General features: G+C 49.5%; 1 protein-coding gene across 1 annotated transcript in view; it reads right to left on the reverse strand.

Annotated features, from left to right (window-relative positions):
• GALNT13 (polypeptide N-acetylgalactosaminyltransferase 13) overlaps nucleotides 1–13400 on the reverse strand; it is a 51133-nt gene that overhangs the window by 21660 nt on the left and 16073 nt on the right. The window contains 5 exon segments of the mRNA XM_059852448.1: nucleotides 909–1089; nucleotides 5663–5780; nucleotides 11316–11371; nucleotides 11373–11487; nucleotides 13094–13301. Coding sequence (XP_059708431.1) covers nucleotides 909–1089; nucleotides 5663–5780; nucleotides 11316–11371; nucleotides 11373–11487; nucleotides 13094–13301 — 678 coding nt within the window.

Here is a 13400-nt window from a genome sequence, read left to right on the forward strand (position 1 = left end):
ACAGGACACCTCCCATTCCCAGCTCCCCTTTTGCAGGCAGCTCTGCAGCCTGGGAGCTGAGCCCAAAGCCGGGAGGAGCTGACCCCAAAGCCAGGAGCTGACCCCAAAGCTGACTCCAAAGCCGGGAGGAGCTGACCCCAAAGCCGGGAGCTGACCCCAAAGCCGGGAGCCGACCCCAAAGCCGGGAGCCGACCCCAAAGCCGGGAGCCGACCCCAAAGCTGACCCCAAAGCCGGGAGCTGACCCCAAAGCTGACCCCAAAGCTGGGAGCTGACCCCAAAGCCAGGAGCTGACCCCAAAGCTGACCCCAAAGCCGGGAGGAGCTGACCCCAAAGCCGGGAGCTGAGCCCAAAGCTGACCCCAAAGCCGGGAGCCGACCCCAAAGCCAGGAGCTGACCCCAAAGCTGACCCCAAAGCTGACCCCAAAGCTGACCCCAAAGCCGGGAGGAGCTGACCCCAAAGCCGGGAGGAGCCGACCCCAAAGCCGGGAGGAGCCGACCCCAAAGCCGGGAGGAGCCGACCCCAAAGCCGGGAGGAGCCGACCCCAAAGCCGGGAGGAGCCGACCCCAAAGCTGACCCCAAAGCCGGGAGCTGACCCCAAAGCTGACCCCAAAGCCGGGAGCTGACCCCAAAGCTGACCCCAAAGCCGGGAGCTGACCCCAAAGCTGACCCCAAAGCCGGGAGCTGACCCCAAAGCCGGGAGCTGACCCCAAAGCCGGGAGCTGACCCCAAAGCTGACCCCAAAGCCGGGAGGAGCTGACCCCAAAGCCGGGAGCTGACCCCAAAGCTGACCCCAAAGCCAGGAGCTGACCCCAAAGCTGACCCCAAAGCCGGGAGCTGACCCCAGAGCCGGGAGCTGACCCCAAAGCTGACCCCAAAGCCAGGAGCTGAGCCCAGAGCCGGCCGTACCCGGGGAGATGATGTAGAAGAAATCCTTGAACTCGTCCATCCAGACCTCGGCCAGCCTGCGGTTGTTCTTGTTGATGACGTGGCCGGTGCCCCCCGGGAAGGTGTAGGGGGTGGCCTTGCGGAACACGTGTCCCACGTGGGAGCAGGTGACGATCTCCAGGGAGCCCCCGCACTGCCAGATCTGCAGGGGGAACGGGGCAGCCTGCAGGGCACTGCCAGGAGCCAGCACATCCTCTGGCTGCCTGGAGGGCTCCAGACCCTGGCAGGGGCTCAGAGACCCTGGCACGGGGTCACAGACACCTGTGCCTTTGGTTTAGCCCATGGGAACAATTCCCAGCTCTGTCTGAGGAGTTACAAGCAACCTCTGGCCTGGGCTTTAGTTCCCTCCAAAGGAGCCAGAAGGATCAAAATTTTTTAATTATTGATTTTAATTAATTTAAATATTTTATTCAACTTCAGTATTTCAATTATCTATTTCAATTATTTTAGCTCCGTTTTTTATTTCAATTATTTATTTCGAATTCAAATATTTTAATCATTTCAACTTTTCACTTCAATTATTTTATTACAATTCTTTTACTTCCAGGCTCCTCCCGGTGTTAAAGCTCTGAGTTTTTGGGGAGTTTTAAACAGGAGCTCTGGTGGAATCTTGGAATTAAAGCTCCTTGACACGGACCTGAGTTCCCATGGCAACCAAGGCAGATTTAGTTAATTAGGGCTCCCTGCATCTCCAGAATTCCATCAGAATGAGGAGGGATGGGATCTGTGGGATCAGCAGGGAAACATCTCTGTGTTAACTGCTCAGGGACTCAGGGGCAACTTCGGGATCAGGGGTGCCGAGGAATTCCAGAGGGAACATGGAAAAATCCCAAATATTCACCTGGTGTGTGCTCATGGAGCAACCTGGGAGCATGGAATAACCCCAAATAATTCCAGGGAATAACCCCAAATGATTCCAGGGAATAACCCCAAATAACTCCAGGGAATAACCCCAAATGACTCCAGGGAATAACCCCAAATGACTCCAGGGAATAACCCCAAATGACTCCAGGGAATAACCCCAAATACTTCCAAGGAATAACCCCAAATAATTCCAGGGAATAACCCCAAATGACTCCAGGGAATAACCCCAAATAATTCCAAGGAATAACCCCAAATAATTCCAGGGAATAACCCCAAATAATTCCAGGGAATAACCCCAAATGATTCCATGGAATAACCCCAAAGGATTCCAGGGAATAAGCCCAAAGGATTCCAGGGAATAAGCCCAAAGGATTCCAGATTCCAGGGAATAACCCCAAATGACTCCAGGGAATAAACCCAAATAATTCCAGGGAATAACCCCAAATGACTCCAGGGAATAACCCCAAAGGATTCCAGGGAATAACTGCAAATAATTTTAGGGAATAACCCCAAATAATTCCATGGAATAACCTCAAATGATTCCAGGGAATAACCCCAAATGATTCCAGGGAATAACCCCAAATGACTCCAGGGAATAACCCCAAAGGATTCCAGGGAATAACCCCAAAGGATTCCAGGGAATAACCCCAAATGACTCCAGGGAATAACCCCAAATGACTCCACGGACTAACCCCAAATAAACTCCAGGGATGCATTCCCAGAGCAACCTGTGAGTGTGGAATAAATCCCAAATACACACCAAGGATGTGTTCATGGAGAAATCTGGGAATAACCCCAATACACACCAGGGAGTAAATCCCAAATATTCACCATGGATGTGCTCCTGGAGCAATCTGGGAATAACTGGACATGCCTGGAAGGAGGACACCCAGTTTGAGGCACCCTCCATCCCAAATCCCAGCATTCCCCTGCTGGTTTCCCATTCCAGCTGGCAGGGAATTCCTCCCACACCACCATTTTTAAAAAGCTCTGCTCCTGGACACTTTTCCAGCCCATTTTTGGCTCTCCTTGGAGCAATCTGCTCCCCGTGCCAGCTGGGATGGGATGTGGGGGAACCTGCACCCTCTTCTTAGGAAAAGGAATTTTTCAGCATTTAAAAAAAAATCCCAAACAAACCAACCTTCAGGGACACTCCCTGGGAACGGGACTGCTTCCCAAAAGTTCCCATCCTGGCTAAGAATTGTGGGGTTTCAGGGATCTGCTCCTCACACCCTATGGGGTGCACTCATCCCTCGCTGTGGTGACCCCAGGGAGTCAGGGAATTCTGGAATGCTTTGGGTGGGAAGGGACCTTCAATCCCATCCCATTTCACCCAGGGACACTCCCACTGTCCCAGGCTGCTCCAGCCTGGCCTTGGGCACTCCAGGGATCCAGGGGCAGCCCCAGCTGCTCTGGGAATCCCAGCCCAGCCAGGAATTCCCAGTTCCCAGTCTCCCACCCATCCCTGCCCTCTGGCACTGGGAGCCATTCCCTGGCTCCTGTCCCTCCATCCTTGTCCCCAGTCCCTCTCCAGCTCTCCTGGAGCCCCTCCAGGCCCTGCCAGGGGCTCTGAGCTCTGCCTGGAGCCTTCCCTTCTCCAGGGGAACATTCCCAGCTCTCCAGGCTGGCTCCAGAGCCAGGATTCTGACTGGGATCTAAAGGAATTAACCCTTCCTGCTCCTCACCTTTTCCTGTCAAAATTCCCACAACAGCCCAGCAGGAATTCCAGAGATCAGAACAACTCCACTGTCACATCCCTGAGGAAATCCCCTTTCCCCTGTCCTTCCTGCACTTCCAGCAGTGCCAGAAATCCCAAATAAACCCCATCCTACCCCGCCCAGAGCCCACGTTCTCTTTCCCAGCCCTGCCTGGATTATCCCAAGGAATAATCTCGCAGGAATTTTTTTTTCTGATGGACAGATCATTTTTGATTCCCATAGGAAATCCTTTCAGAGCATCAAGTTTTTGGGGCAATCTCCAAGTGGGATAAAACCACCTGGAGAATTTAACAGAAAAAAAAAAATAGTAATTCCATAAATAAAAACAAAGTTTAGGAATAAATAAGGTTTTCCTTGACTAAAGCAAACCCTTGGAGCTGTAAGAGATTCCTGCCAGGAATTGTCATTATTTTCCCCCAATTAAAAGACATTCCTAAAAGGAGTCATTAAAGACCCATCAGCAACAAGAAGCAGCTAAAAGAAAAAACATGGATTTTCCCAAAATAATCAAATTATACCCCATGGAGGCTCCTCCTGGAAATGCCCCTGAGAGCAAAAAAGCTGGAAATCCTTTCAATTATTCTTTGGGATAATGCTGGAGCTGGATGCAGATGAGACAGACATGATCCAGGGAAAGCAAAAGCACTGGATAACATTTATGAGGATTCAGGAATTCACAAAATATGGGGGGGCAGGCCGGGTTTATTCCATTTTTGGGATTAATTTTGATTATTCTGAACCAATCCCAAATCTCCTCCCTCCCTTTGGTGACCCAGTCCTGGGTATAAGGACAGCTCCAGGAACATCCCTGTGCCTCACTCCAACCCCAGCCCTGTCCCAGAGCTTTCCTGACAGGAGAAATTCCCAAATCCCACTGGACAGGGCAGCTTTGGAGCTGGAGGAACCTCCCTGACCCCTCAGCTTCCTGGCTCCCCATGGATTTGTTTCCTCAGCTGGGATTTGAACCCTCTGGTGTCCCTGATACAGTCACACAAAACATCCCCGGATTTCCAGTTGGTTTTCCTTCCAGAGGCTCCAATTAATCCCAATAATCAGCACCAGGTGATTCCCTGGCCCTCCCATGGCAGAACCTGCGTTTATTCCTCTCCCTGACCCCATCCATTCTCTGGTTCAGGGTGGAAAGGCACATTTGGAATGCTCTAACAGTGCCTGGCACTCCCTGCTCCAGGCATCTCCTGTGGAACATGGAAAACCACAGAAAAGAATTCCTGCACGGGGGCCTTGGCACACCCCAGGAGGAATTTTAGGATTTAAACAGCAAAAAAAAATGTGGGAATCTCCTCACTGGAAGCATCCAGGCTCAGGAGGGGAACTGAACCCTTTGCTTTTCCTGCAAAGGGAACAATTAAAGTTCAGAGGAACGGCCTGGAAAAGCTTTCAAATTCCCAGCTGACCTTCCCTGGGAAAATCTGTTCCCTAAAAAACTTCCAAGGGGTCCCTGGCAAGGAAATGGTCCTGGTTGAATGGAAAAGACAGGAAAAGGGGGGAAAGGACATTGCCAGGATGGGCTGTGGGCACCAGAGGGATCCTGGGGGTTATTCCCATCACTAAACCCAGAAACTGGGACACAGCCAAGGAGTTCAAAGCCATTCCCACCATCCCTTCCAACCACTCCTCAGCCAGGCCTCCACTTCCCACTTTTCTACCCCAAGGGCAGTGACTGGATGCATCTCCCTGAGGTGTGGCTCACCCCTCTCCCAGCAGGAACACCAGCACTTTCTGCAGGATGGGAGTTTCCCTGGCACAGACCCAGAATCCCAGCTGGAACTTGCAAGCCCACGATGTCACCATTCCCAAAACGTCTTAAAACGGATTTTTCCTTTTATTTTTTAACATAAATCCCTATCAAACCTTCACTGGGCACCCTGTTTCTTCCGTGAAGGAATGACTGAAATATATGGAATTCTGGAGGGATAAACCCCTCAATACCAAAATATTCCATGTAGCAAAAAATCCCAACGAGGCTCCCCCAAATTCCAAAAAATTCCATTTAACAGATGACTTGCAGGCCAGCTAAAGCAGGAGCTCCCTGAAGGAATGGCAGCACAAAAAGGGGGATATTTTTTGGTGGGGGGGGGGGGGGGGAAGAAAAGGAAGGAAAACAGGAATTACCCTAAAGGACATTTCAAGATTCTCGCCACCCCAGATATCCATTCCTGCATCGTAAGTTCCTATCTCTTCAAAGTAGTTCCTGTCAATAGAAAACAGGCCACCAGCCATAGTTGGGGTCCTGGGTGGGAAACAAACAGGAAAAAACACAGGAAAACAGAAAAGAAAAGGGGAAAAAAAAAATAAAAGGGAGAAAGAAAAGAGAAAAGAAAAAAGAAAAAAAGACCTTTTAAAGGACACTCTGGAATTTACAGCACATTTCACCACACAGGAATTCTATGGAAAACAACTAGAAAAGGAGATTTTTAACTGGATTTTCCCTGCTCTTCCCCAAAATCCATGGATCTCAGGCCCAGCCACACCCCAAGGAAAAATAAAGCCAATTTCAACTGGATTTCTCTGCTCTTCCCCAAAATCCACAGAGCTGGGCCCAGCCACACTCCCATTTCCAGGGATTATTTCAGGAGAACTCTGAGGGTAAATTGGGTGGGATTTGGGCATCCTGAGTGAGCAGCAGCTCAACTCCAATCAGGAATGCTTGGGAGGAGTTGAATGGGAAAAAAAAGGCTTTTTAAAGGACACTGTGGAATTTACAGCACATTTCACCACACAGCAATTCCATGGAAAACAAACAGGAGCTATGAAAAGAGAATTTTAACTGGATTTCCCTGCTCTTCCCCAAAATCCACAGAGCCTTGGGCTCAGCCACACTCCAAGGAACAATAAAGACAATTTTGGCTGGATTTTTCCAAAATTCATGGAGTGCAGGCCCAGTCACACTCCAGGGAGAAATAAAGAAAGAAAATTCTGACTGGATTTTCCTGCTCTTCCCTAGAATCCAGGGAGCTCAGGCCCAGCCACACTCCCATTTCCAGGGATTATTTCAGGAGAACTCTGAGGGTAATTGGGTGGGATTTGGGCCTCCCGAGTGAGCAGCAGCTCAAATCCAATTGGGAATGGATTTGGGAGGAGTTTCATGGCTGGGATTTGCCTCAGAGGGAGCCCAAAACGGCACCAAAGGAGCAGGACAATCTCAGCTAAAAGGATTAGAAATCCTTGCAAACAGGCAGTCCCAGGGGATGGCTGAATTCCCCTGGAAATGGAAATGCCACAGCAATGCCAGCCCAGCTGCTGGGAGGGAACAACCCAATCCCAATCCCAGCTTTCCTCTGAGATGTCCCAGCACAGCCAAAGGGGTCTGGGGGCCCAGCTCATCCCAGCCCCTCTGCTGAGGTCCCAGCAGCCCTAAACCTGTGGGATTTGGGGGAGTGACCCTTGGGAGGAGGCTCTGGAGCAGCTCCAGGGCTGGAGCCCCTCTGGAGCCAGGCTGAGAGAGCTGGGAATGTTCCCCTGGAGAGGGAAGGCTCCAGGCAGAGCTCAGAGCCCCTGGCAGGGCCTGAAGGGGCTCCAGGAGAGCTGGAGAGGGACTGGGGACAAGGATGGAGGGACAGGAGCCAGGGAATGGCTCCCAGTGCCAGAGGGCAGGGATGGGTGGGAGATTGGGAACTGGGAATTCCTGGCTGGGCTGGGATTGCCAGAGCAGCTGGGGCTGCCCCTGGATCCCTGGAGTGTCCCAGGCCAGGCTGGAGCAGCCTGGGACAGTGGGAGTGTCCCTGGGTGAAATGGGATGGGATTTAAGATCCTCCCCAATCCCAACATTCTCATTCCTCCTTCTTCCTTCCCCTGGGTGGAGACACTCTCTGCTTGATAGAAAATTCCCCATTTTTTCCAAGACTGAGCCTTCAGCAAGTTTAGAAGGATGAACCTGACCTGGGCACACAGCCCTGGGTTCTGGCTAAGGCCCCAAGTGTCCTTTGCCTTCTGAAACCCAACACTTCCCAAATGCCTCCCTAACAAACCTGGGAGTGCTGAGCTCCACTCTGGAAAATTCAGTAACTGGTGCCCTGATCCCCAGCCTGGCTCCTGGGACAGGGGAATGCAGCAGGCAGGACTGTTCCCTGGGATGGGAATTCCATGGGGCACAACCAGACCTGCAGAGCTTTTCTTGGAAAATCCCCTCCACCAAAACCCCCTCCACCAAAATATCAGGAAGATCAAAGGCTTTAAAGTGGTTTTTAATTGTAAAAATAAATTTTTTCCTCAGTTCTGCATCTCTTCCCTGTGGAATCACCTGGCAGCTCCTGGAATCGCTGTGATTGACTCAGCATTCCCATTCCTGCACAGACAACACGGGAGCAATCCCAGCTTTGCTGCACCCCAGCCAAGCCCCAGCCCATGCCAGGGTTTCCTGATGGGAGAGGAAGAGGACTGGCAAAGGGATTCCAGCCCTGGGGCTCCCCATGGCATCACCTCATCCTGCTCTTCCCAAGGAATCCCACTAAACCAGACCCCTGGGGATAAAAGACTGGCACCAGGATCAACCTCAGTCCCTGCTGTTCATCACCCAGGCAGGGTTAATTAACTGCAATCAACTCCAAGTTCAATTATTCCTAATCAAGATATTAATATAGTATCAAGATAATAAGTAATATAATATCCAGAGTTCCAGGAGCATTTGGAAAATGTTCCCAGGCACAGGGGGGGATTTTTGGGATGTCTTGCAGGGCCAGGGGTTGGACTGATGGTCCTTGTGGCTGCCTTCCAGCCCAGGAAACTCCATGATCCTGACATTCCTGATACTTAATCTTGTCTTTTTCCCTATTTTTCCATCTTGCCTTTTTCCTAGGATTTGATCCCATATTTTCCCTCTCAATCCCTAATTTATACAAACCATTTCCTGGACCACAGTCCATATTTTTAGTATTTCTAATCCCAGCCTGGAGTGCCTTCATCTTCAAAAACTGAGGGAAAAGCATGGAAATATCCACAAAAATGGGCTGTGCCAAGCCTGGAAACACCCAGGATTTTGGGATTCTCTGACACCAAAGACTGAAATTCTTGGACTAAAACCTGAGATTTTAATCCCACCTAAAGCACCAACCCTTCACTCTCAGCCCTTTGTGACAACTGTGGCACAGGTGACATTTGTCCCTCTGCCCCCTTTGCTTCCCAACTCCCATTTTATCCAGAGAATCCCTCAAAATTCCAGCCAAAAACTGATGGGAAAAAGAAAGGAATTCAACAAACTCCATTTATTTTGCTTTATCAATTTTAAAGAGGCAATTCAGTGTCTGAGCTGGGATTAATTTTGAGCCCAGCCCCATTTCAAGGTAAGGAAATAAGGATGGATGGATGGATGGATGGATGGAGCTCAGCAAGGCCCTGCAGCTCCTCAGGATAATTCATTTTCCCAATTTCCATGCACACCTGAGCTTTAATCAAGAGCTGCTGGCCTGGAAAGGAAATGTTGGATCAGGTGGAAAACAATTCCCTTGGCTCTGACAGACAGGGCCTGCTTGTTTTCCTGGGAATAAACCCCAAATCCTGGGAATAAACCCCAAATCTGCCCTTCCCCAATTCCAGCCTTGCCAGGACAATCAGGGACAGAAATGGGAATTTTGAAAGCAATTTTGGAAGGTTTTTCCTGCTCTTTCACCCCTCCCTTGCCTGGACTGATCCCTGAGCTGTCCCTCCCTCCACCTGCAGGCTTGGAATTCTCCCCCTTCCCAGAACTAAATGCATTCCATCCACTCAGGAACCCTTTCTTGGTCTCTTTTGGAATTTTGCAGGAAGCCCCAGCAGCCTTTGGAGCTGAGCAAACATCCCATGGCCAGGAATTTATTCCATTTGTTCCCTTTTCAGCTCCATTTGCAATTTTGGAAGAGGTTTTGTTCCACTCTGTGATTCCAGCAATTAAATGGAGGAGGTCAGGACACGCTCTTGGATCATTTTTCCCTCAGGGGGCTCTGTTATCAATCCCATTTTCCAAGCAATAAACCAGGAATTTAAGTGCAAATCACTGGGGTTCAAAGCTCAAAAATGCTCAGAAATCCTTTGGAATATCTGCCTTAAATTCTGAAAAATGGGAATTTAAATCCCAAAAAACCAGGAATAAAATGCACTTGCAGCAAATTAACAGAGGGAGCTGAACAGGCAGGAATCTTTGGAATCCCAAAGATGGAATTCCAAAGTGGAAGAAGATGGGATGGGGTTGAGCACAGATCACTGAGGTTCAAAGCTCAAAAGTGCTCAGAAATCCTTTGGAATATCTGCCTTAAATCCCCCCAAAAAAAGGAATAAAAATCCATTAACAGCAAATTAACAAAAGGAGATCAACAGGCAGAAATCTTTGGAATTCCTGAATACTTGGAAGAGGACAGGATGGGGTTAAGTGCAAATCACAGGGGGACATAATGCTCAGAAATCCTTTGGAATATCTGCCTTAAATTCCAAAAAAAAGGGACTAAAAATCGAATTAACAGAGGGAGCTGAACAGGCAGGAATCTTTGGAATTCCTAAATCTCCGGAATCCTTTGGAATTCACTGGGAAGAGGACAGGATGGGGTTAAGTGCAAATCACTGGGGGACAAAGCTGGATAATGCTCGAGATCCTTTGGAATATCTGCCATAAATTCCAAAAAAATGGGACTAAAAATCTAATTAACAGAGGGAGCTGAACAGGCAGGAATCTTTGGAATTCCTAAATCTCCGGAATCCTTTGGAATTTACTGGGAAGAGGAGGGGATGGGGTTAAGTGCAAATCACTGGGGGACAAAGCTGGATAATGCTCGAGATCCTTTGGAATATCTGCCTTAAATTCCAAAAAAATGGGACTAAAAATCTGTTTGCAGCAAATTAACAGAGGGAGCTGAACAGGCAGGAATCTTTGGAATTCCTAAATCTTCAGAATCCTTTGGAATTTACTGGGAAGAGGACAGGATGGGGTTAAGTGCAAATCACTGGGGGACAAAGCTGGATAATGCTCGAGATCCTTTGGAATATCTGCCTTAAATTCCAAAAAAAATGGGACTAAAAATCTAATTAACAGAGGGAGCTGAACAGGCAGGAATCTTTGGAATTCCTGAATCTCCGGAATCCTTTGGAATTCACTGGGAAGAGGACGGGATGGGGTTAAGTGCAAATCACTGGGGGACAAAGCTCAGAAATCCTTTGGAATATCTGCCTTAAATTCCAAAAAAATGGGACTAAAAATCTGTTTGCAGCAAATTAACAGAGGGAGCTGAACACGCAGGAATCTTTGGAATTCCTAAATCTTCAGCATCCTTTGGAATTCACTGGGAAGAGGACAGGATGGGGTTAAGTGCAAATCACTGGGGGACAAAGCTGGATAATGCTCGAGATCCTTTGGAATATCTGCCTTAAATTCCAAAAAAATGGGACTAAAAATCTAACTAACAGAGGGAGCTGAACAGGCAGGAATCTTTGGAATTCCTAAATCTCTGAAATCCTTTGGAATTCACTGGGAAGAGGACAGGATGGGGTTAAGTGCAAATCACTGGGGGACAAAGCTCAAAAATGCTCGAGATCCTTTGGAATATCTGCCTTAAATCCCCAAAAAAATGGGACTAAAAATCGAATTAACAGAGGGAACTGAACAGGCAGGAATCTTTGGAATTCCTAAATCTCTGAAATCCTTTGGAATTCACTGGGAAGAGGAGGGGATGGGGCTGGCCCGAGGCTGCAGCAGCGAGGACACGCCGAGGACACGCCAGGCTCTCTCTGCCATTCTGGCGGTGATCCTGCAGTGGAATTTTGGGATCTGGGGGGGGATTTCTGGGAGAAGAGGGGCGCTGACCTGACGGGCAGGGTCCTGTCCCCTTTCCTGCGGTCCATCTCCCTCTGGGGCACGGGGGTACCAGCGGAAATTCAGCTTCCAGTTGAAGCCCCCGTAGGTCATGTCCGAGCCCGCCATGTACTCGAAGGTGTCGTCGCTGATCACGTCGATGATGGGACACACCACGGTTTTCCTGGGGGGAAAAATGGGAATCTGGGGGTTATGGGGGTGTTTGGGCACGGTGGGAGGGGCAGGGGAGGGAGGGAAGGGGGAGTAAAATGAGGGAGAAGGGGAAAAGAGGGAGGGAAGATGGGGAAGGAAGGAGGAAAAAGAGGAGGGATAAGGTGGGAAAGGGGGAGGAATGGGAGGAAAAGAGAGGGAAAAACAGAGAAAAGAGAGGGGAAAAGGGGGGAATAAAATGAGGGAGAAGGGGAAAAGAGGAAAAAAAAGGGGGAGAAGAGAAGGAAAGAAGTGTGAAAGGGGGAAGAATGGGAGGAAAAGGGGGAGAGAAGAAGGAAAATGGGGGGAAAAGAGGGGAGAAAAAGGGGGGAAGAAATGAGGGAAAAGGGGAAAAGAGGGAGGGAAGACAGGGAAGAAAGGAAGAAAAAGAAAAGGAAAAAGGTGGGAAAAGGGGAGGAATAGGAATAAAAGAGGGGGAAAGGGGGGAGAAAAATGGGGGAATAAAATGAGGGAGAAGAGGAAAAGGGGAAAAAAAAGGGGGAAAATAGGAGGGGAAAAGAGAAGGAAAAAAGTGTGAAAGGGGGAAGAATGGGAGGAAAAGGGGGAGAGAAGAAGGAAAATGGGGGGAAAAGGGGGGAGAAAAAGGGGGGAAGAAATGAGGGAAAAGGGGAAAAGAGGGAGGGAAGACAGGGAAGAAAGGAGGAAAAAGAAAAGGAAAAAGGTGGGAAAAGGGGAGGAATAGGAATAAAAGAGGGGGGAAAGGGGGGAGAAAAATGGGGGAATAAAATGAGGGAGAAGAGGAAAAGAGGAAAAAAAGGGGGGAAAATAGGAGGGGAAAAGAGAAGGAAAAAAGTGTGAAAGGGGGAAGAATGGGAGGAAAAGATGGGGGAAGAAAAGGAGAAAAAGGGGAAGAAAAAGGGGGGAATAAACTGAGGGAGAAGGGGAAAAAAGGGGGAAGAAGGAGGGAGAAGAAAGGGGGGAAACAGGAGGGGAAAAAGAGGGAAAGGGAAAGAAAAGGGGGGAAAGGAGAGGGAAAACAGAGTAAAGGGGAAGAGAGAGAAAAGTGGGGGGAAAGGGAGAAAAAGGAAGGAAAAGGAAGAAGGGGGAAAGGGAGGAAAGGGGAAGGAAGGCAAAGGGAGGAAAGGGGAAAAAGGAAAAGGAGAATAATGCAGAAAATCAGAGGGAAGAGGGAAATGGAGGGAAAGAAGGAAGAGGAAAAAGGGGGGAAGGCAGGGGAAGAAGAAAAAAAGGAGGGAAAAGGTGAGGAAAAGAAGGAAAAAAGGAAAAAAAGGTGGGGAAAAGGGTGAAAAAAAAGGAAAACAAGAAAAGAGAAGGAATAAAAAGGGTGCAAATTTCCATGAGTTCAGGGGGTCAGAGAGAGAAGTTGCTCCTGGTAAAAAACAGGGAGAAACCTTCCTTTGAATGGGAGAGACCCAGACCTTGGGAAAGCTGCTCCCACATTTATTCAGGAATGAGATGTTGACACAAACAGCAGCGAATTCAAGAAACATTCAATGCTGTCCTCGTTCCAGCTCAGTGAACCCTTTTAATGCCCATTGTTCAGCAGCCAGGGAAGGGCCTGGAGCAGCTCCCTGCCTCTGGAGCTGGGAGCTCCTCACCTGTCCTCCTTGATCCTGGCCAGCAGAGGCTCCAGCCAGCCCAGGGTGCACTCGCAGTGGGCATCCAGGAAGGTGATGACCTGGCCCTTGGCAGCTGCTGCCCCTCGGAGGCGTGCCCGGATCAGCCCCGACCTCTGCTCCATGCGCAGGATCCTGACGGGCACCTCCAGCTTCCTCACGTAGTTCTCCAGGGAGGCCTTCAGAAACTCTGCCAGAAGGAACACGGGAGTTTTAGGGAGGTTTTATTCCAAGGTGGTCACAGAACCTCCCTGCTTGGAGCATCTCGTGGGGGTGGGCTTTAAGGGCC

Source organism: Haemorhous mexicanus, chromosome 8, assembly GCF_027477595.1.
Source record: "Haemorhous mexicanus isolate bHaeMex1 chromosome 8, bHaeMex1.pri, whole genome shotgun sequence".
In the NCBI taxonomy this organism is placed as follows: Eukaryota; Metazoa; Chordata; class Aves; order Passeriformes; family Fringillidae; genus Haemorhous; species Haemorhous mexicanus.